The sequence below is a fragment of the Triticum aestivum genome, chromosome 3D (genome assembly GCF_018294505.1).
Source record: "Triticum aestivum cultivar Chinese Spring chromosome 3D, IWGSC CS RefSeq v2.1, whole genome shotgun sequence".
In the NCBI taxonomy this organism is placed as follows: domain Eukaryota; kingdom Viridiplantae; phylum Streptophyta; class Magnoliopsida; order Poales; family Poaceae; genus Triticum; species Triticum aestivum.
The window spans coordinates 404,561,205-404,586,133 of NC_057802.1; the positions used below are offsets into that span (position 1 = coordinate 404,561,205).

A 24,929-nucleotide genomic window follows, 5' to 3' on the forward strand; every position below is an offset into this window, starting at 1 on the left:
GATGATTACTCCCTCATTCAGTGAGGCATGCTTTACAGCTTAGAACCGGGTCTCCAAAAGCGTTTTGAGAAACATGGAGCATATGAGATGTTCGAGGAGCTGAAACTGGTTTTTCAAGCTCATGCCCGGGTCGAGAGATATGAAGTCTCCGACAAGTTCTTCAGCTGTAAAATGGAGGAGAACAGTTCTGTTAGTGAGCACATACTCAGAATGTCTGGGTTGCACAACCGCTTGTCTCAGCTGGGAGTTAATCTTCCGGATGACGCGGTCATTGACAGAATCCTCCAGTCGCTTCCACCAAGCTACAAGAGCTTTGTGATGAACTACAATATGCAGGGGATGGAAAAGACCATTCCCGAGGTATATTCAATGCTGAAATCAGCGGAAGGGGAGATCAGAAAAGAACATCAAGTGTTGATGGTGAATAAAACCACTAAGTTCAAGAAGGGAAAGGGTAAGAAGAACTTCAAGAAGGACGGCAAGGGAGTTGCCGCGCCCGGTAAACCAGTTACTGGGAAGAAGTCAAAGAATGGACCCAAGCCCGAGACTGAGTGCTTTTATTGCAAGGGAAGTGGTCACTGGAAGCGGAACTGCCCCAAATACTTAGCGGACAAGAAGAAGGCCGGCAACACCCAAGGTATATGTGATATACAAGTAATTGATGTGTACCTTACCAGTACTCGTAGTAGCTCCTGGGTATTTGATACCGGTGCGGTTGCTCATATTTGTAACTCAAAACAGGAACTACGGAATAAACGGAGACTGGCAAAGGACGAGGTGACGATGCGCGTCGGGAATGGTTCCAAGGTCGATGTGATCGCCATCGGCACGCTACCTCTGCATCTACCCACGGGATTAGTTTTAAACCTCAATAATTGTTATTTAGTGCCAGCTTTGAGCATGAACATTGTATCTGGATCTCGTTTAATTCGAGATGGCTACTCATTTAAATCTGAGAATAATGGTTGTTCTATTTATTTGAGAGATATATTTTATGGTCATGCCCCGCTGGTCAATGGTTTATTTTTGATGAATCTCGAACGTGATGTTACACATGTTCATAGTGTGAATACCAAAAGATGTAAAGTTGATAATGATTCGCAATAAGCTTGTGATCCAGCGTATTCCTCTTCGACGGGCTACTGACGCTCTCTTCAAACTGTCTGGTTACTTACAGCTTTGGCGGCCGCTTAGCCGCCCTCAGGACTGCGACGCCATCATCGCCTTCATCGCCGACCTTCGCTCGATGGTCGTCCGTCTGTCGCCGCCGCCCCCTCCGCCACCCCCGGAGCCGGATTAGACGCCTTGCCTCGGCCGCGTCCTTTTTTGTTTATTTTGGGCTTGTTGAGCTGTGCCCTCAGCAAAACCTTTGTACTTCTCGTTTTGTGACTTGGGTGTGTGTGTTCTGAACTAGTCCGTGTATGTGTGCTCTTGGCGGTTTGCTTTATATATAAAGAGGGGTGAAAGCCTTTTTCGGAAAAACGCCTTTGCGGGCCGGCACGGACGGCCGCGTATGCAGACCCCGCATAATGGACCCGTAAAAACGGATATTTTCGGAATATGTTTTTTTACGGGTTGGGGTTGCAGCGTCTGATCGGGCGCAGCTCCTCCCGGCCCGCAAAACTTAAATTTGCAACTTAATTTGATCTTGCATATTGCATTGCTTTTTTTATTTAACAACATTAGATACAAAAGATATCACCAAATCTTTGCTAGAATAGCAAGACCAAAGAAAACAAGAACTATAAGAATGCATTTTAGAAGATTTCCAACTTCCATAACTGCTCCCACTAGTTGGACTAATATCTTCTCCATGCATTCGTTGTTGATCTGTGGATTCTTGATTTTGCATTCTTCTTTCTTCATCTTTGGTTCGGAAGAAGTAGATGTTGCTTCCCCTCTAGTTCCACATGCAGCCGCATCATTGCCTTCGATTGTGCTAAGGAGTGCACTAACATTTATTAAATTTCTTTCTATCAACAAATCAATGTATTGCCCTTCCCAAAACCAAAATGAGCATCCTTCGTCCTACACAAAAGAATGAGCAAGCTCGAAGTGAGCCACCGCAATTTAGCTAAAGAATGAACTGTGAAACGAGCTACCGCAAGTGCACACACGTACCCCGTCGTTTTCGCATTTGAAGAACACCCATCCGGGGTGCTTCGGCGTGCTCGAAGTGAGCCGCAACACTTTCCGCGTGCAGTCGTCGCACTCTATGAGCGGCATCGGCAAGCCACAAAGACGCTGCGCGAGCGCCGAGCCCGGTGGACGGCCGGACGAGTCCATGCCCGCAAACCTTCGGCGACGGCGGGCGGACGAACTGGCACCTGCATGCGGCGATGCGCCCTTGCCTGGGCTGCGGGAGAGGCTTCCCGACCACTCCATCGCTTGGGGCAGCAACCGGCGGCCGGAAAAAAGCCAAATCCGGCGGCCCGCGATGAAGTGCCGCAGATCTGCAAATCTGGCGGCCCACCGACGCAGGGGGGAGGGGGGAGGCCTCGTGCTCGTGGCGGCCTTCCGGCGTGCTCCTGCCGGCTGCGGTCGCCGGAATCTTGGGCGGCGGCCGGCGGCGGCGCGAGAGGGAAGAGGAGAGGTGGTTGATGGGAGAAAGCGCGGGATGAAATGTCCCCCCACCAACCGCTTCCGCTTATATGCAGGGCACCGCAGCCGCGAGGGGGAAACCCCGCGTTTTCCCGGGTTGGGCTCGGGATTTTGCCGCGCCCCCTAAAAGTTTTTGCGGGCCGGGACGGGATACGGGGTCTGATCAGGCTGGTTTTTCCGCCCCGGCCCGTATTTTGGCGGTTATTTTACGGGTCGGGGCGGGATGCGGGTCTGCTAGAGTTGCTAGTTGCCGAGCGTCACGACCCATCGCCGAGCAACCGAGAGATCTTCCTCCACATCTCTGTCCATCCTCCATTGACCCACACAGCTCCCCTCTGTAACCTGTGCGGCCACCGTCGATCCGTGCCCCACCTACGGACTATACTAATCACGCCGTTAATTGCCTGAAAACCATGGCACCCGCCGCCACCATTGCCGCCGTAGCGGCCTTCTCCATCGTCGCGGCCTTTGTAGCCGGTGCCACCATTGCCGCTATAACCACCGGGAACCAGCAATAGGATATGAGGAACCAGCTGCTGATGCATTTGGCAGAGATCTTGAAGCTGAAGCTGTGGTGTTCGTGGATAACTGCAACGCGATCTTGAAGTAGGTGCAAGTGTTTAATATTTGTACATGTTATGTATTTATTTATATCTATATTTATATCTATATCTATATCTACTATTAAAGCAAGGTGGTATTTTTGATTTCGTCCCGCTTAGATGATTTCTATACCTACTATTAAAGCAAGGTGATATTCTTAGGTGATTTTATATATAAGATATATAAGCAAGGTGGTACTATTTGTAGAAAAATCCACGCAATCCATTAAAAAGTGCATCGTACAGCCTCAGCCCGTTTCGTACGTCACCTGGGCTAGAAGTCTCAACGTAGCTAGGCTTCCCAGGGAGTGAGAAAAAAGTTGGCCTATCATGGTCTCGAGCTAGCGACGTCCTCTCCAAAGCCTATTAGTGCCACCAATTGAGCTATATCATGTCTATGATTTAGAAAAAAAAAGTGCTATGTCACATTTGTGCTCTTAACTCCACCTATGTCTTCTAGGCATAGCCGGTCTCAAGCCCGGCTAAAGAAGGAGGGTTGTGATAGGCTTGGCGAGCCAACGTAAAAACTAGCCAGTCCCATAGGTATGAAACCCATTTGAGCGAGAGTAGTACTAGGATGGGTGACCTTCTGGGAAGTCCTCGTGAAAGGGTTTCATATCTAAGGGTTGTGATAGGCTTGGCGAGCCAACGTAAAAACTAGCCAGTCTTTTAGGTATGAAACCCATTTGGGCGAGAGTAGTACTAGGATGAGTGACCTCCTGGGAAATCCTCGTGAAAGGGTTTCATATCTAGCCTACCCCAACTTATTTGGGATAAAAGGCTTCGTAAGTAAGTAAGTCACATTTGTGCTCTTCCGATTAATAGTCACACGTCACTTTTTTCTATAACAAATCACATCAACTTATATATACATGAGTTGCGAGAATTAACAAGCTGATGAAGCATCAACAAAGGGTGTGTTTACTGAACAGAAAATAAATTAGCAAGGTATCTGGAGGAAAAGTAGAGCATCCTTGAGAGGTGCCTGGCGGATGCATGTTATGGGAAATCGGGCATACCAATAAAAGATGCGCAAAAGAAAAAGAAAGCTAGGCGCACAATAATTAATTGTTTCGAAGCCCAGCAGTCTAAAATATTAAACTGTTTCTTCAAATTACTAATCCGATTTTAATGGGGAAAAGCAAGCGCCCTAAATGAGAAATTTTTCATAATGTGTTTAAGACCTTGGCTTGCGCCCCCCGTCGTCCTGGATGGCATTGTTTGGATGTTGTCATGCCGTGCTGACGAATGTTTCGATGGACACACTAGTTTGTCTCCCGTTGCAAGGCACGGGTATATGTGCTAGTCTACTATTAAAGAGATGTGATATTTTTGGTTTGGTCCCGCTTTGTTTGGTCCCGCTTCAATTAATTTCATATAAGCAATTTGGTTTCGTTACTTGCCACCCGTTTTGGCCCAACGGAGAAAACCCACCTGGCGGCACTGTGGCCCAGGTCCGGAGAGCTGGCAGAAAATGCTTCGTTTGGTCTCGTTGCAACGCACGGGCCTTTTTTACTTGATTATAGGACTACTTGATCATACGGTGCAACTATGAGCAAATGTGGGGACTGCGTTCCGACCGCAACTATGAGCAAATGTGGGGACCGCTTTCCGACCTCCGAAGCTGCTGAACAAGCAACTAAACTTACTTGGAATTCGGATCATAAGTTGCTACGTGCTACCAAAGTATAGGGACTGAAATGTGCGGCTTAACACCAGAAGAGCAAGCTAAACCACAAACACCAAACAGAAGATGTACATCATGTTTAGATAGGCAGCACCATGAACTATGGCTTCACACCTAAAACAAGCAGCTTATATCAGACACATGACAAGATCATCATCGATCATCTACCTGCCACGAACAACCAAAGCAAGCAATAATCACTCTTATTTTTGAACAAAGATAGACTACAACGATCTTCACTGTTGCAAATTGTTCGTGCGTTGTAATGAGGGCATAGTTGTTCCACATTGATCGTGTCAAACATATACCTTAAATATCCTCATTCACATCTAATAGCATTATAAGAAAAAAAAATCCAAATCACTCTTCTTCCTTCACCCACTATCTCCGCCTCCCCATTCCAAATCAGCTAATGGACTTCCACTCACACATAGTGCACTCCTTACACTGCTACTGCCCTATAATGCTAATGTACTTATCATATATACCTCCTCCCTTTCCACACGTCCCTTAGCTATGTCATTGTTGTGTTGTTACTTAAATCTGTCATCACCTTAATCCAACTTGTTATAAACTCAGTAAATATATGTCAGATGGTTTTTGTCATGGATTGAAGTTCCAGGGATAATTTTCTACAAAGACACCTTGAATATAGGAACAAATATATACTTACTATTAAAGCAAGGTGATATTCTTGATTTCGTCCGCTTAGGTGATTATATATATAAGATATATAAGCAAGGTGGTACTATTTGTAGAAAAATCCACGCAATCCAATAAAAAGTGCATCGTACAGCCTCAGCCCGTTTCGTACGTCACCTGGGCTAGAAGTCTCAACGTAGCTAGGCTTCCCAGGGAGCGAGAAAAAAGTTGGCCTGTCCTCTCCAAAGCCTATTAGTGCCACCAATTGAGCTATATCACGTCTATGATTTAGAAAAAAAAAGTGCTATGTCACATTTGTGCTCTTCCAATTAATAGTCACACGTCACTTTTTTCTATAACAAATCACATCAACTTATATATGCATGAGTTGCGAGAATTAACAAGCTGATGAAGCATCAACAAAGGGTGCGTTCACTGAACAGAAAAGAAATTAGCAAGGTATCTGGAGGAAAAGTAGAGCAGCCTTGAGAGGTGCCTGGCGGATGCATGTTATGGGAAATTAGGCATACCAATAAAAGATGCGCAAAAGAAAAAGAAAGCGAGGCGCATAATAATTAATCGTTTCGAAGCCCAGCAGTCTAAAATATTAAACTGTTTTTTCAAATTACTAATCCGATTTTAATGGGGAAAAGCAAGCGCCCTAATTGAGAAATTTTTCATAATGTGTTTAAGACCTTGGCTTGCGCCCCCGTCGTCCCTGGATGGCATTGTTTGGATGTTGTCATGCCGTGCTGACGAATGTTTCGATGGACACACTAATTTGTCTCCCGTTGCAAGGCACGGGCATATGTGCTACTCTCCTATTAAAGGGATGTGATATTTTTGGGTTCGTCCCGCTTCGTTTGGTCCCGCTTCAATTAATTTCATATAAGCAATTTGGTTTCGTTACTTGCCACCCGTTTTGGCCCAACGAAGAAAACCCACCTGACGGCACTGTGGCCCAGGTCCGGAGAGCTGGCAGAAAATGCTTCGTTTGGTCTCGTTGCAACGCACGGGCCTTTTTTACTTGATTATAGGACTACTTGATCATACGGTGCAACTATGAGCAAATGTGGGGACTGCGTTCCGACCGCAACTATGAGCAAATGTGGGGACCGCTTTCCGACCTCCGAAGCTGAACAAGCAACTAAACTTACTTGGAATTCGGATCATAAGTTGCTACGTGCTATCAAAGTATAGGGACTGAAATGTGCGGCTGAACATCAGAAGAGCAAGCTAAACCACAAACACCAAACAGAAGATGTACATCATGTTTACATAGGCAACACCATGAACTATGGCTTCACACCTAAAACAAGCAGCTTATAGCAGACACATGACAAGATCATCATCGATCATCTACCTGCCATGAACAACCAAAGCAAGCAATAATCACTCTTATTTTTGAACAAAGATAGACTACAACGATCTTCACTGTTGCAAATTGTTCGTGCGTTGTAACGAGGGCATAGTTGTTCCACATTGATCGTGTCAAACATATACCTTAAAGATCCTCATAAAAATATCAACATAAAAATAATTTTGCGACCCAGGACCCATATTTTGGTCCTCCCTGCTACACAACCAAAAGGCCCAAAAACATGCCGCCAAGCCCAAACGTCGCTTGGTGAATTTCTCCGCCGCCGCGTCGGCCACCTGAGCCCCGCCGCCCAATCCCAAAGTTCATTTTGTTACCCGATCGCATCCGCAACCTCCGCCACTGCCTCCATTGCCCTATCGCGACGACCATAATTCTGAGTGTCGTAGCTGCCCCCCCGGGTCGTGTTTGGTAGCTATTCCGACTCCGCGGCGCTCCCTTCCACGACTGATTTGGATGAGCGCGTGCATTCCCTTAGCCTCTGGCAAGCGCCGAAGCCCAGGCGACCCGCGCCTACCGCTTCGGCCATCGTCCTGGCCGATTCACACCTTTCTGTCTTCGGATCTTTATGTTTCATTTGGTTTTGAAGGTTTGGGTTTCCAGTTTTAGGTATGTTGTAAAGCAGTAGAAAAAAATTGGCAACCTATATCTACTCTCTCCTCAGCAAAAAATGGATTTAGGTAGCCAAAATGTTGGTCTGTTTTTGGTGATGCTGAAAATATGTTTTTGCACTGGTAACTGACCGATATTTTGTTATTAATTCTTGACATTTGAGTTTCTACTCTGTTTACTTCCACATGTATTATTATATCTACACAAATGTTAGTTTGAAACTTGAAATTAACCATATGTCTTTGTACATACTGAATTAACTATAGCAAATGGAGCATCACATATACCATATTGGCATATTGGCATGTCGTTTTGAAATGGATGTGTAAATAATATTCTAACCCACTGGCTTAACTCAACTTAAAGAGGAGACAACGTCAGAGAGAATGATTGACAAGGAGGGCAATACTCAAGTAATCATATTCATTCATCAGCACACACCATTACGGTTTCCCTATTCTGAACACAATTACATGAATTAAACAAAAAAAATCTAAGTTATACACATGTGGGGGCGTGAATCCGTTAAGGGATAAGAAGATAAAAATGTGTATTGCTTATATATTTACATATACTCAACCTATTCATGGACTCATGGTGATATCAATTAGATCATCCTTTTCTAAAAAAAATCAATTAGATCATTACAAAAAAAGCTTCAAAGTGAGTGAATCTGTTCAGGGATAAGAAAGATCAATCTGGCCCCACAAAAAGAGAGGAAGATCAAACCGGAGATTGATGATTTGGATCTGTAGCACCACGTCATGCCATGGTGGCGAGGATGCGGCTTCAATCACCAGTGCCTGACCGGAAGCAGTGTCACAGGAGAGGCACATGATCAGTATAGCATACATGCAAAAGCATCATCGAAACGAAGAAGATGTTGTACCAGGCATCTAGCGACTCCATAGAGAGAGAGAATCAGCCCACGCACGCAAACTGCGTCGCCAGATGGGATCGCCCTCCATCGTGCAGATCAGGGTGGCGCACGTAGCCGGCGCTGGCGAAGAGGGTTGCAACAAACCGAAGGGATCATGGGCCGGGCTTCGGCTTGGGTTGTACACCAGCTCGCGGGCGGACGGTGTTGCGAGCTCGATCATAGAAGGGGGTGATGAGGATGATCACGATAAGTTAATTTGGTAGGCTGTGTCATGCGCCATAAGTAAATTATTATAGGATAAGTTAATCAATCAGCGAAGGAAGGCATTAACGTTATTAGTGGCGTATGGGAAGGTTTAATAATGTGATTGAATGGCATATGAGAAGGTTTAATCAATGTGATTGAACAACGTATGGGAAGGTATTAATGAGATTGAGTGGCGTATGATAAGGTATGGCCAAATAAGGCGTGGTGGGACAAACAAAACGACCGGACGAAAAAAAATCGATGGAGGACATGGTGAGAGGTGGTGAACCGATTGCCGAAGAGTTCTGCGTAGTAGGAAAAGGGATAAATTGGATCTTTTGCCCCACTTTTCTTCTAACTTTGATTATTTGCCCCCACACCCCCCCTTGAGAATGACGGATGGGGCCGGGTCCACTTTCCATTGAGACAAGCATGGGGCAAATCATCAAAACCCAATGTAAAGTGGGGCAAAAGATCCAATCCCCCGACAAGGAACACTACTCCTTTTTTAATAGTAGAGAAATGTTGCCTTCTGTTATCAAACATTGGTTCCTTTTCATAGATTTGGTCTTCAAAGATTGATTAGAGATCACCGTGATTGATTTCGATCCATAACGACATTACTAAATTTGGCAGATAAAAACTAGATTAAGTAGATTGGTGGGATAGAAAAATCAATGGGAAGGTTTAATTGGAATGGCAAACGCGTACAGGTCTGTGCCGATTCTGATAGTATATCGAGCACAAAATAATAGGTTGGCGAAGGAAAACGAAACCGAAAAAAAGAAAATCAAAAAACAAAAGGTAAAAAACGTCAAATGGGCCGGCCAACTTTGATGGTGTTTTGGTAAGATATGATTTGATTTGGGTATAAGTAGTGAAAGGCAAGGAAAGTTTTGGTTTATTGAGATTTGATTTGAGTGAGTTAATGCATGGCGCTGTTTTGGGAGAGTGTGATTTGATTGAGGTAATGCATGCGATTAAATGGGCCGGCCCAAATTGGTTATGCTTGAGTGAAGGGTTGTCTGTAAGACACTTGTTAGCGTAATGTAGGGTTGGTGGGAGGTGAGGCAATGCTTCAACTGCTCCTTTAGGAGTAGAGATAGCCTAAATGGTGGCCCAGAGTGGTGTATGTGTCAAGTCGGGCCCAGCCGAGAGTAGAATGAGTTCAGTTGGCATGTGTGTCGTCACATGGTGTATATTCCCTACCCTTGCGTGTGTGAAGGGCAATTGCTACCAGTTACCTAAACACACAATGTGTGAATCCTTCACCATGCCTTGCTTTATTTTCTTGAGCAACCAGCAGGAGCTCTGCCTTTCCTTTAAGACGAAGAGAATTGACTAGTTTATAAGGAAAATTGGTCTGCATTTTTTCTACCCAAAGATCTTGGAGGACATGGCATGCAAAATCTAGACCTAATGAACCAATCTCTGGTATACAAATGGTGGTGGTAGCTTTCCACATCTAATGGTGCATGGAAAACTATCACCACAAATAAATATGTTAGAGGAAAATGCATTTCTAGCATTAATCATAGGCCTGGGGATTCCCATTTTTTGTCTATATTGGTTAAACATAAGAATGATTTCTTTACTTTGTGTAAATTGAAGATAGGGATGGAAAACACACACACACACACACACACACCAGTTTATGGGAAGTTTGGTGGACAATAGATAAAGCTCTTAAAATGACTCACTCTAGACATTGTTGGTTTTGCTTTGTTAAAAATCTCTTTGTTGGTGAAATCATGCCCAAAGGTCTAGATAATTTAATGTTGGGGGTATGTCCTAGAGGCAATCATATATGATGATATTTCCGATGTGTTTATGAACCGATGTAGTCCTCAGACGTTATCAATGATGCTTGTCGGCAAGTATGTGACTTGTCTATGAGATCTTGTGTTGTATGATACGTCCTAAATGGTCCCTGGTCGTAAGTGATGTGTGGGAACAAGTCAGACTAGACTAGCATGCAAACGGTGGATGGCTTTGTCTCACTGGACATGAAGCATGTGATACTGTCGAGGTAAATGGATCGGATCAGATCTGAGGTTGGATCCGAGGTAACTGGATCCGAGATCGGATGGATATCGGATTGGACAGACCCAACTATGAGATAGAGTGATAGGTCATCTGTGAGTTTCTAGTACACAGACGTTCTAAGTCCTCGGACCTGAGCTGGCGCATGTTCTCATGATGGTGACCGACCTGCTTTGGGCCGACCAAACGCTAATCCGTAACTGGGTAGTTACAAAGGTAGGTTTCGGGCTTATCCAGACCCATATTACGAGACATGGTCGAGTAAGATTGGATTTGCCCCTCTGAACTGGAGATATACTCTAGACCCCTCGTGTGATCTGATATGGATAAGCATGGCCATGCGACGAGGATTATGAGATAATCCAAGGTGTGGTTGGATTCACTAGAATGAGAAAGAGGTCGGGCTACAACAAGGATGATCACATCGCCTTGAGCCTGACAACATATATCGTGTGCCAAAGGGAACAGAAGTGGGACGTGCAGGTTTGCCAAATGGCTTCATGGTCTGCTTGGTGGTCGGCTCACTTTGCTAGTGTCTTCTACCAACGGAGCAGGTCGGACACCAAGCCGGCTTGAACCTAAGGGGCCGGGCGCTTAAGGAGGAGTCGGTGAGGTCGGATCCGAGGACAGCGGCCGGATGTGATCTAAGCTGTGCTAGGATCTCGGCCGAATTGAGTTATGGGCTTTAGGATCCATGTGGGGCCCAAGTGTTGAGCCCATGATGGATACCTATATAAAGTGGAGGTACGACACATGTATTGAATGATCGATTGGATTGATACGTACTAGGGCTTTGCATGTGTTGCAACTAGCCACATCCACGTGCCACCGGCTGTGCGAGTGGACCTAGCAGTCCGCTGCACGGCGTTCCTCCTGCACGCGTGAATACCATTAGAGGTGATGCAATTGCGCCACTTCGGTGAACCTATTTGTGGGATTTGGTGATCGGCTGTATGTGGGAGATCGACAAGGAGGGGACGACTTCGGAGACGCGCTACCACAACTCTACTTCCGCTGTACGGCACTGCGCGTCTAGTGGTAATGATCAATGATCCATCTCTATTAGCATGTTTCTAGATGTTCTGCGGGTAGGAAAATTTTAATCTGCAATCGACTCACCTTACGTAGAACCCAAGATTTAATTTTTTCATATAACTCTTTTGGGTAATACTTTGACTTCATGGGATAATCTCAGGGATGTCCATTCGGAGCTAAACTTAACTGAGCATGAATATTCAGATGCATGGTCCTTGACCTTTGAAAGAAAAGTTTTTGTCAAATCCTTTTATAGACAGTTGGTAGAAAATTTAATGTGTGCGAATTCCATATATGGACATCTCCAATGGGGTACACCAAATTGCTTTTAAATGCTTGGACCAGACGGTCCGTACACTTTTTGCCATCCAATGAGGTACATCAAACGTCGTGGACACGGACAAATGTCCGAAATCGCACAAATCGGTACCAAACGTAGATGGGTTTGAGAGAGTTCGGACACACTACAAACAAGCCTTGAACCCCACCACAAGCCCATTCTCTCTCTCTCTCTCTCCCTCTCTCTCCACTGGACAAGGGGTGAACATTTGGTGCACCGGGTTGGATGGCAACCTCCATATCCACTGTTTGCAGACACGTTTGAACGTGTCCCCGGATGTGTCATGTTTTTGTTTTGATGTACGCTGTTGGAGATGCCCTAAGTCTCTTTGGAAAACAGTGACCCTCTACTAAGGGTGACCAGGTAACTAGGGCTGTCAATTTTCTGGGAAACATGAGTATGGCCATATTTTTCTTCAATGTTTTTTAGCAAGGTTGTTGTGGAATGTCTTAAAGGATGCTTTTAGTCTCATGGACATACCCGATAATGTTAGAGATCTCTTTCATATTTGGATATGCCTACATTTATGAAAACATAGAAACACCTGATGATGGTAGGGCCTCTGTTGTTTTCTAGACAATTGGAAATGGGGAAATAGTGTTTTGTTTGAAAATAAGAGGGTGAATGATCCCTGCGTGATTGTTAATATGATTTGTCATTGGCTCACCTCTTGGTCTATCTTGCAGAAAAACAGGTCGTTGCGAACTCTTCCCTTTTGCTTTGATCTTAAACATGGATTCAATCGGATAGCTTTACTTGCCACCTTTCACTTTCTTGCTGCTTTGTAAGTTGAAAGACACCTGGTTTCAGTTAAATGAAATCGGAGAGAAAAATCTCTTTATCACAAAATAAATCAACAATGTAGTTGTTTATATAGATGCATTTGATGCTTATTTGAGATGTGCCCTAACTCGTCACACGTATTGTTAAATGTCCAGGGCCGGCCATGCCGCCCTGTAGCCCAGCCGTTAACGCCAAGTATGCACTCTTTTCAGTCGGCATGGCAGTAGAGGAGGTTCGGGGTGCAGTCATAATCGATCAAACTGTACACACCAAAAGAAAATCGGACGACGCCTTAGTGCCAACTGCTTGTCAAACTGGCGCCAGCCGCAGAAACAGGATCTTCCGCTGCCATTGCAGTGGCCAGTGTCTTCTACATGGGACTGGCCACCAACCAAACCAAACTGAACGCACTCAGTTCTCACCGAAGCAGCCGACCACGCAGACGCAGTCAGTCGCCGAGCGTCACGACCCATCGCCGGGCAACCGAGAGATCCTCCTCCACATCTCTGTCCATCCTTCATTAAGACCCACACAAGCCCGTGCCTGTGCGGCCACCGTCGATCCGCACCCCACCTCCGGACTATACTAATCAGGCCGTTAATCGCCCCAAAACCACGGCCTCCCACGCAGTGGCGGAGCTTGAAGCAAAACGTTGGGCGGGCCAGTCTAGCCAAGCTATAGAAAATTAGAAATTACCCTTGCGTTGACGTTCCACGCCTCAAAACTGGAGGTACAACTACGAAAATCCTGCTAGGTTGGGCGGGCCAGGGCACGTGTTGGCCCTCACGTAGCTCCGCCCCTGCTCCCACGTACGCCTCCTCCACGAAGCCGCGGCAACACCCGGCTGGGGGCAGAGAGATCTCGAGAGCTAAAAATAAAGGAACCTACAAGATCATGGTGTATCGGCCCCGATTCGCGTCGCCATCGCTGGGCGCGAATGGCCACGTCGGAGTTTCAAATACCTGCACCGCTTTCCGCAACCGTGCCCCGCCTTTGCCCCACAGTGACATGACGGACATCCGAATCGGCCCCGCGCACTGGAGCGAGCTCGCGAGCTCGCTTGGGTGCACCGCTAAGGCACGCACGCACGGACGCTCCGTCCCGCCCACGCCTGAAACCTATAGAACCCAGCCAACTGCGCCATCATTCCTCACCAGCTCCATCGCAAGGGACAATACTACCACTCTAGCCACTTACTGCTGGAGCTAGCAGGCGCCACCCCACCCACCAACCAACAACGACGAGCGCACGCCGGAGCGAGCATGTCGATGCCGGTGTCCATGTCCGGGAAGGCGAGCGACCCGGGCTCCGCGTGGTTCGGCGGCGGCAGCAGGAGCCCGCAACCGGGGCCGACGCACAACGTGCGGCTCATCGCCATGGCTGTCGCCGCGTTCGTCTCCGTGCTCGGCCTCTCCCTGCTCCTGCACCTCTACATCTGCCGCGTCCGCCGCCGGAACCGCAGGCAAGCGGAGGCGGCCGCGGCCGCGCTGGAGGCCGGCTCGGCGGCCCCCAAGCCGGCCAAGGTCGGGCTGGATCCGTCGGCCATCGCGGCGCTGCCGACCGCGGCGTACAAGGAGACGGACAAGCCGGGCAGCGGCGCAAGCGAGTGCACCATCTGCCTCAGCGCCATGCAGGAGGGCGAGGCGGTGCGCGTGCTGCCGGCCTGCGCGCACGTGTTCCACGTCCCCTGCGTCGACACGTGGCTCGCGTCCAGCTCGTCGTGTCCGGTCTGCCGCGCCCTGGTGGAGCCGCCGCCGTCGCCGGCCGCACCAGCGTGGGTGCAGGAGAAGCAGGGCCTGGAGAAGGAGTGTGCTGCAAGTGGGAGCTCGGCGCCGCCATGTGGGCTCGGCGCGTCGCTGATGAGGATGCTGAGCAGGGAGAGGCCGCTGACGCGGAGGCCGACGCAGGGTGACCACGCGCACCCGATGGAAATGCATGTCGAGGACTTGGAAAGCCAGCAGCCCCAGCTGCAACACTCTGTAGATAGCAATTAGTCTACTTTTTTCTTCTTCTTTTTTGCGTTTTCGCCATTCGCATCTCGATTGCAAATCTTGCATTTGGGTGGCCAAAATTCAGAGGTGTGAAATACGGAAATACACCCCTGAAAGTGTCCTATGTTTTAATTATGCACTGGCGCTTGTGGATGTGTTTGGAGCTCACCCATATCTCTCGTACTTCTGCAAAGAAGGGATCATGGATATATAAAGGGCTTTGCTAGACGTAAGTAAATATTCTACGTAGGCTTACGTGAAAGCTGGATTGCTATGATGTGATGATTGGGAGAAAAAGGGCAAGGCGATGACATGTATTTAGCGTAGGATCTTAGGCCTGACCTAGACACCCTATCTAAGGACACTGCCCTAGAGTCAAAGACATACAAAGTCTAACAGAAGATACCGACTGAAATCATCCCGAGGTGCAATCCACTCGACAAGAGATTCCACTCGGATATCCCAATTCCACTCGACCATGGTAATATCACTCGACCGTACAAAGAATCACTCGGAGTACAGAAGGTCTACAGTCACCCCCAAGATGGCAACGGTCAGGCATTCACTCCGCGCCATAAAGATCATTAATAGCAGGCGTTACCAGTAGCGTCCCAGTCATAACTCACATTGAACCCTGTGTAACCGAGGGCTGCGAGGGGCCTGACGCACTCTATATAAGCCACCCCCTCCTCTGGCACAAGGGTTCGCACCCCCTGTAACTTCAACACATATCCAGTCGACAAGCCTTAGCGGCACCGAGATGTAGGGATTTTACCTCCTCCGAGAGGGGGCTGAACTCGTAAACTTGTGTGTACAACCTCGCCGTAGTTAGGACACTGCCTCCTCCTACGTACCCCCTACTCTTACTGTCAGACTCATTCCCACGACAATTGGCGCCCATCGTGGGGCAGGCGTCTTAGCGACTTTCGGTGAGGTTGCAGTTTTTGGTCTCCATCAACAAGGTTTCTGGCGGTGGTTTGTCCTTGGGCCACGAGGTCCGCCTTGGAGCGCTCATCTTCATCGTCGATGACTCCGCCTGGTTCCAAGAAGCCCCCTCGACGTCGAGACTCTCCCCGTCCACGGGGTGACGCACTTTCGCGCGAGTGCTTGCGGCGTCCTCCTGCGGCAACCGTCGACCCAGTATCAGTCAGCTCCCGCAGCATCCTCGCTCCCCGCTGTTCGCCGTCGCAAGCGATCTGGTCGATCACGGCTCCAGCGATGGGTGAAGCATGCGGTGGCTCGCCAGTCGACCACCCCTCAAGTCGCGGCAATCGAGCCCGGCGAATCTTTCTACGGATCATTCGATCTGCCGGCTGGTCACTCGGACACTCTTTCCGAGTGCGAGAGCAACGACCCTGCGGTGGAAGTCCTCATGGTCAACTCCCAGCGCAGCCCGCCCGGATTTCGTTGCGGCGGTGGCTGTCGGTGTCAAAACCAGCAGATCTCAGGTAGGGGGTCCCGAACTATGCGTATAAGGATCGAAGGTAACAGGAGGCAAGGGACACGATGTTTACCCAGGTTCGGGCCCTCTTTATGGAGGTAATACCCTACTTCCTGCTTGATTGACTTTGATGAGTATAAGGGTTACAAGAGTTGATCTACCTCGAGATCGTGATGGCTAAACCCTAGATGTCTAGCATGTATGATTATGATTATCTCTACGGACTAAACCCTCCGGTTTATATAGACACCGGAGGGGGCTAGGGTTGTACAGAGTCGGTTTGCAAAGAAAGGAATCTTCATATCCGAACGCCAAGCTTGCCTTCCACGTCAAGGAGAGTCCCTTCCGGACACGGGGGGAAGCCTTCTATCTTGTACCTTCACGGCCCATCAGTCCGGCCCACGTCACATAGCCCGGACGCTCGGGGACCCCCTAATCCAGGACTCCCTCAGTAGCCCCTGAACCAGGCTTCAATGACGATGTGTCCGGCGCGCAGATTGTCTTCGGCATTGCAAGGCGGATTCCTCCCCCGAATACTCCAGAGTAATTAATCAAAAGAACTATATCCGGCTCTGTACAATAGTCACAACCCTGAATCACAAGGGCAAAATACTTAAGCAAAAATAAGTTCCGTCTTCTGACAACTTTACTGGTGGGACGTTACGTCCGGCCACTTCATTATTTCAAATCGTTTTTCGACCTCCCGTTTCGCATTTCGAGACGCAGCCTCCGGCGACACGTCTTGTCAAAGCAGAGATCGTGTCCCCTTATTACGGGATTCTCATCAATACAGGTTTGGGAAACCCAACTGCGTCGTTCGCACGACCCCTTGGGAATAGGCGAGTTTTAAGGCTCGTGGGGGGGGGGGGCGCTTGATATTCACTGCCTTTATAAGGATATAAGGATCCACCTTTTCTACCCCACGCCTTCTTCCTCCTCAGCCTATCCTCCCTCGAGCTCCAGCGCCCAAGTCTCAACCTTTTTCGTCCCCTGCAAACATTCCATCCATGTCCAGATCTGGAGCGCAGGGCAAATGGATGGCCTCCTCCGTCACGGAGGAGAACATCCAGGAGCTCCGGGAAGCGGGGTACCTAGCCAAGGAAATCGCCCACCGGCTTCCTGCCGAAAAGCAGATTGTCCCCACTCTGGAGCCCAATGAGAGGGTAGTATTCATCCCCCATTTCCTTCGCGGACTAGGATTTCCCCTTCATCCTTTCGTCTGCGGTCTCATGTTTTAATACGGGCTAGATTTCCATGATCTAGCCCCGAATTCCTTCCTCAACATTTCGGCGTTCATCGTCGTATGTGAGGCATTCCTCCGCATTCCCACCCACTTCGGCCTATGACTCAAGGTCTTCAACATGAAGCCGAAAGTGGTGGATGGCCAACACGCGGAGTGTGGTGGCACCATGGTGAGCAAGATTCCCAACATCACCTGGCCCAAGGGTACCTTCGTGGAGACCGTTAAGGGGTGGCAGTAGGGGTGGTTCTATGTCACGGAACCTCGTTGAGGGAGTCCTGGACTAAGGGGTCCTCGGGCGTCTCGCCTGTTATTCATTGGGCCGGACTGATGGGCTGTGAAGACATTAATACCGAAGACTATACCCGTGTTCGGGTTGGACTCTACTTGGCATGGAAGGCAAGCTTGGCGACCGACTATGTAGATTCCCTCTAATGTAACCGACTTCGTGTAACCCTAGATCTCTCCGGCGTCTATATAAACCGGAGAGCATAGTCCGGATAAGATATTCATTACCATATATTCACATAGGCTAGACTTCTAGGGTTTAGCCATTACGATCTCGTGGTAGATCAACTCTTGTAATACTCATATTCATCAAGATTAATCAAGCAGGAAGTAGGGTATTACCTCCATAGAGAGGGCCCGAACCTGGGTAAACATCGTTTTCCCCGTCTCCTGTTACCATCGATCCTAGACGCACAGTTCGGGACCCCCTACCCGAGATCCGTCGGTTTTGACACCGGCATTGGTGCTTTCATTGAGAGTTCCACTGTGCCGTCGACAAAAGGTTTGATGGCCCCTTCAATCGTCGATGATGACGTTGTCCAGGGAGAAACCTTTCTCCCCGGACAAATCTTTGTGTTCGGCGGCATCGTACTGCGGGCCAACTCGCTTGGCCATCTGGAGCAGATCGACAGCTACGCCCCTGGCCATCAAGTCAGATTCGGAAGCTTGAACTACGTTGCGGACATCCATGGAGACTTGATCTTCGACGGATTCGAGACCGCGGCAATCGCTCCCCGCCGCCCCGATGGACATGGCTTAAACCTGTCATCGGGCCGCATCCAGGAGATAGCTCCTGCAGCAACTCTGGCCTTAGATCCGGAGCAGATCAAGTCGTCCCAGGATGGGAAGCTCAACCCCATCACGGGGGCTACCGATTCCGCGGCGGTGGAGCCGCACACAGATTCTACTGAGTATGATAGCCGCGTCAGCGGAAACCCGAACTCGTCCCTGGCGACAGGTTCCGAACCCTGTGAGTCCGCAGATACCGAACTCGATCGGTTATCGACCTTCAAGTTCAGCGCCGCAGACGTCTTCCAACACTCGCCCATGGGCGATGTGCTTAACTCACTAAAAAACCTATCTCTGGCAGAGGACTCGCCGCCGAACTATGTTCGGTTCGAACTTACGGCTGATGATGGAGAATTTTGCTTCCCACCCGCCACCCACTTCATAGCCTCTGTCGAAGACCCAACCAACACGCTTGACCTTGGCCCCGAAGACATCGACGGTATGGACGACGATGAGGGGCAATGCCAGAACTCACTACCCGCTAGACGCGGGATGGTCACTTCATGGTACGACGTGTGTATGATAGACACACCCAACGACGCCTTCGACGATGACAAGGAGGACCCAGTTGAGGATAAACCTCCTGGTTCACAGTCTGAACACTGGCGCGCCCCGCGCCGCTCTAAGTCACGACGCTCAAGAAAAAATAATACTAGCACCGGAGAAGACAACACTCTGGACGATGAAGACCCTGTTGAGGTAGGATCCGAATAGGAGGAACAGGAAGGCGGGCAAGACAGCCCTGATGAACAGGCAACATATGGAGACTCAGAGGATAGCAATTTCCTCCCACTCTCCGAGGAAGAGGAGATCCTCGACAACGAGGATTTTATCGTGCCTAAGGAACCGCTCGAGTAGGAGCGTTTCAAACGCCGGCTTATAGCCACTGCAAGGAGCCTAAGGAAGAAGCAGCTGCAGCTTCAAGCAAGCCAAGATTTGCTCAATGATAGATGGACCGAGGTCTTGGCCGCCGAAGAATATGGCCTTAGTAGCCCAGACAAAAGCCACCCCAAGGGTAGGTGGCTCCCTCAATACGAAGGCAGGGCGCTGGAGCCCACACCACCATCGAACAATGCGGCGCGTCGGCCACAGTTCGGTCCAAACAAAGCCGCAGCCCAAGCAGAGCAACATACCAACCCATCCGGTCGTCAAATCAAGAGCAAAACAACTCGAGGGAACACTCACGACATCAACCAAGACCCAGAGGATAGAGCAGGGCGCACAAGGTCGATGTACAGATCACGAAGATACACCCCGACTGACGATGATGGCCACCCATTCGGACATTACAGAGCCGACCACACCCGGTCCGAACTCCGTAAACGGAGTCCGCCGGAAGTGCTTCATAGTGTGGCTCAACATAGAGGAGCCGCACACCCTCTCTGCTTCACTGACGAGGTAATGAAGCATGAATTTCCAGACGGGTTTAAACCCATTAACATCGAATCATACGATGGAACAACAGATCCCGCGGTATGGATTGAGGATTACCTCCTCCATATCCACATGGCTCGCGGAGACGACCTTCATGCCATTAAATACATACCTCTCAAGCTTAAAGGGCTAGCTTGGTACTGGCTAAATAGTTTGCCAGAAAATTCTATTGGTAGTTGGGAAGATTTGGAAGACGCCTTTCGAGACAACTTCCAAGGAACATATGTCTGGCCACTAGATGCCGATGACTTAAGTCATATTGGCCAGAAGCCCAGCGAGTCAGCCAGGGAGCTCTGGACTAGGTTCTTAGTCAAAAAGAACCAAATTGTCGACTATCCAGACGCAGAAGCCCTCACAGCCTTCAAACACAGCGTCCGGGATGAATGGCTAGCGCGTCACCTCGGCCAGGAAGGACCCAAATCCATGACAGCCCTATCCGCTCTAATGACTCGCTTTTGTGCAGGAGAAGACAACTGGCTCGCTCGTAAAAGCAACAACGCCAGCGACCCGGGCACTTCCGAAATTCGAGACGGCAACGGCAAGCCATGACGAACCGAACACAATAGTCGCAATAATATACGCGACACAGTGGTAAACATTGGATTTCACAATCCGAAGCCCGGTCAACGGAAGAAGCCACTAAAGGCAAACCAGGATGGACCATCCACCCTTGACAGGATATTGGACCGACCTTGTCAGATTCACGGTCACCCTGATAGGCCAGCTAATCATACCAACAGAAATTGTTGGGTCCTCAAGCAGGCAGGCAAGCTCAACGCCGATCACAAGGGAAGGAGGCCACCAGGCGATAAAGACGACGGATCGGCTCGCCAGCCGAACACCAGGGGCCAGAAACAGTTTCCCTCTAACGTTCAACCACTCCCAGAACGGAAATAGCAGTTCGGCTTCCGCCACCCACCCACTGTACCGGCAAAGCTTACACCACGCGTACATCACTACGCACTCAAGATACCATGGGCATCGACGGAAGCACAATATGGACAACCCTGCAAGAATCCCCGTAACATTTTTATCTGTTTTTCTTATTTTTCTGTATCACTTCTTAAGAACAGGTGACCAACATGACAACATCTACAACGGACTCTATCGAAGTTCGGATCCGTACACTCACCTAAGGGGCTACTTCCGTTAAGGATTCCCCTCCCCGAGGACGGGCGGCGCAGACGTGCGACAGGAGGTCCAAAATAGCTTTTTGTAGACCGCACTCTTTATTCCGAGCCTGTACTATGCCCTTTTTCCTCTGTTCCCGACCCTGAGCATGTCAAATAGCCGGGCTTGTGGTTCCCTTTTTTTCTTATATATACATAAATTCGTCATTGGCGTATCGCTCCGCTCCCAGTAAACCTCGTCCGAACTAATCTTTCATACTCTTTCAACATTGAGTACGGCCTTCACGGCTGCCTTACAAATGCACCTCGGCATAACCTGCCAGGGGCTCGGTATGGGAACAAACGAGCTGCCAACAGAAGTCCGAACAGCTCTATAGCGTACTTTGGTGTCGCAAGTTTGGCCTTATATGCATCAGCTCCGAATCATTGTCTTGGGTCAATAGTTGGGTTGCCCGGCTCCTGTGCTTGCTACCCTACGTTCCGCTCTATCGGCTAGGGTAGTAAAGGGAGAACTACTGCGATTGTGCCCTGGCCTAGACCGAATGAGCACCTCAGTAGAGAAAGCCGAAAACTGACTATCATGATGCGGCTAGTCAACCACTTGACGACTTATTGGAATCTTTAGCGATTTTCCGTGTAACACGAGGGATCTTTTTCAGATCAGATATGCAAGGCACCATACGCCGCATACATGCCAGGGGCTATGTCATAGCCCCACCATAAAACTCCCATGGCTAAGTGAAAGTGTTAACGCCTTATAGTCCGATTGCCTGGTTCGCCGCATTATCACCTCCTTTACGGACCAAGACGTTGGATAAAGAGTGATTAAATGCTTTTCCAAACACCCCCGTACTTCCAACGAGGGGGCTGAAGCCGACGACTGGAAAACTTTCAGATTATATTAAAACGGTCGTATAGGAGGAATTCAAGCTTTTTGAGCAACATTATAAAAATAGATCAATTATAAAATTGTCTTTTACAATTCTAATACACCTCACTCGAACATTATGTTCTTCGAGCATTGACCCTCTATCAGGCGGGCGGCTTCCAGGACGTCTTCAAAATAATGCTCCGGCTCATTACGGTCCTTGCCCTTGGGTGGACTCTTCGCCGCAACATCGATGGCCTTCATCTTCCCCCAGAATGTCTTGACTGGGGCAAAGGCCATCTGTGCACCCTCAATGCACGCCGACCGCTTCGCAGCATCGATACGTGGCACTGCATCAATAAGACGCCGCACCAGGCCAAAGTAGCTCTTGGGAACAGGCTCATTCGGCCACAAACGGATTATAATGTTCTTCATGGCGTCGCCGGATATCCTATGAAGCTCGGCCCATTGGGACATCTGTTCATTCAGCAACAGAGGGCGCTTTGATGCGCCAAATTGTGACCAGAAAAGCTTCTCCGTTGCATACCCCTCTTGTGCGTGGTAAAATTGCGCCGCATCGGAAGAACTCTTCGGCAAGTCCAAAATTTCAGCCGGAGAACTCCAGACCTGGTTTAGCTGAGCATAGTCCGGATCGCCAAACTTGGCCTGCAGCAAAAAGGGCTTACCGGCCGCTATCTCCTTAGCCTGCCGAATCTCTTCACGAGCTGCCCTAGATTCAGACCGAGCTTCACTCGCCTCTCGTACGGCCTTATCAAGCTCAACCATTTTTGCTTTATTCTCCTTCTCAAGGAATTCACAGCGGCTGGTAGTATTCTTCAATTCAAGCGCCAGTGCGGATATTTTCTCCTCACTTTGGCGCCGAGCTGCTTGTTCGGCTCTTAGATCAGTCGATGCCTTCACGGCAGCCGCATCACTATGCCAGGCCTGCTCCTTGGCCCGGGCTAGCTCCGCGCGAAGAGCTTCAACGGCGGCAGCACCATCTGCAATCATGCACATTTAATATAAAACCCTTTTCGGCGTCAGGCCTACATTACAAGTACATTGGCATAAGGAATTCTCAAAAATATATACCTTGCGAGTCGTCAAGACGCCTGTTGATCAACACAATGTCATCTTCCACAATATCCAGCTTTCGCTGCAGCTCGGCTACTTCCGTATTTCGGGTAGCCGCAGGAGGAGAGGCAGCCTGTACTCCAAGTTAAATCAAGGTTAGCAACTGAGCATATCTTTTTGATCCTCCGATCGCTTCTGTCGGAAGGCAATCCAAGTCTCAGGGGCTACTTCATATACAACAGGTGCATTCTGTCAATATTATTCAATTGGCAAAACTGCACCACAAACCTCAAAACCCCTTAGGAGGCTCGTGAAGGCCTCGTTCAACCCGCTCTTCGCGGATAGAACCTTTTCGACCACCGTAACCATCAAGGCACGGTGTTCCTCTAAAATGGACGCTTTTCGCAGCATGTCCGTCATCATTTCCGGCGCTTTTGGGTCTTCGGAAGCCGCCGCCGGAGTACGGCATTCCCTTGAAGGAATCCGCCCACTCGCCCCCAGGATCGTCTCCGGCTATAAACCGGACAGTGCGGGGCCTCCATGTTTGATTCCCGAACCCTGAGTGACAGAAGCACCACCTTCGGGTAATGCCCTCTTCGTTTCCTGCACTGCTTGTCGGCCGGGAGGAGCCCCCCGGGACGATACCTCAGAATCATCCGCCCTATTGGGCGAGGGGGCTGGAGAAGGCGTGTCACTCTCCATCATCTCTGGAAGAAGGTCTCCCGAGGAGGAGGACGATTGGGAAACACCAGGCGTTAACCTGCGAGGACATACGTGTGTCGGAGGATTACTTCAGTAATAAGAAAGGAAGGAGGTACGATTAAAGTACCCTGCTGCACTTATGGTTTGGCCAGAGGTTTATCCTCATCATAAAGCTCCACGTCAACATCGCTTGCCCGGCCCAAGCCGCCCGTCGATGGCGTTTTCCCTTTCTTGGAAGGTTTCCCCTCCTGACCTTCAGAAGCGGCCCTCTTCTTGCCTGGAAGGCCTCCTCTGCACCTTTGCCCTCGGGCAAGAGGGTTTCGGTTTCCCCGAACACAACGTCTGATTTATCCTTGGGGCAGAGACCACCTCCGGCCTCCCTGTTCTTACCCTCCTCCGCAGACACCTGTTACGGTGTTGGAGTCAGCATCCTCGTTAGTAGGGCGTTCGCAGAGTCCTCGGGAAGGGGCGCCGGACACCAGATCAACACCGCTTTCTTTATCCAGTCATGTGAAGGGACGGATTGTTCAATATCTTACCAAGAGATACTCGAATAAAGGGTGTGCGGAGATCGAATACTTACCGCGGTGTCCGGATGATTGCAGTCGAGGCCAACATCTTCGGTAGTGTCCGGCCATTGCTCTCGTTCCCTGAAATATAATTTCCACATTCCCTCGTGCGTAGTGCTGAGGAAGTGCTGAAGAGTCCGCCGTCCTTTGGGATTAAACTCCCACATACGGAGAGGCCGCCGCTGACATGGCAGGGTCTGGCGGACTAGCATTACTTGAACGACGTTCACAAGACCGATGCCCTTCTCGGTAAGGCTTCGGATGCGACCTTGCAGAGTCTGCACTTCATTGACGGATCCCCAGTCCAGTCCCTTATTGATCCATGAAAAAAGCCGAATTGGAGGGCCGGGTCGGAACGCAGGCGTAGCCACCCACTTGGAGCCCCGCGGCTCGTTGATATAAAACCACCCCTGCTGCCATAGGTCGGAAGACTTGGCGAAAGATCCTTCAAACCAAACTGCGCTGGCAAGCTTGCCTATGGCGATGCTGCCGCACTCTTCCCGCTCCTCCTCTATCACCTGCGGCCTAACATCAAAAGTCTTGAGCCACAAACC

General features: G+C 49.4%; 1 protein-coding gene across 1 annotated transcript; it reads left to right on the plus strand.

The window, feature by feature from the left end:
• The first annotated feature begins 13,764 nt into the window (after window positions 1-13,764).
• Window positions 13,765-15,018, plus strand: LOC123074759 (E3 ubiquitin-protein ligase ATL41-like). Its single transcript, XM_044497516.1, has one exon. It carries the CDS (start codon window positions 14,112-14,114, stop codon window positions 14,841-14,843), a length of 732 nt encoding a protein of 243 aa, XP_044353451.1. The 5' UTR covers window positions 13,765-14,111; the 3' UTR covers window positions 14,844-15,018.
• Window positions 15,019-24,929: the final 9,911 nt, after the last annotated feature.

What these genes read in the sequence shown, in the direction of transcription:
- LOC123074759 (XM_044497516.1), top strand. Translation starts at nt 14,112, where the DNA reads ATGTCGATGCCGGTGTCCATGTCCGGGAAGGCGAGCGACCCGGGCTCC.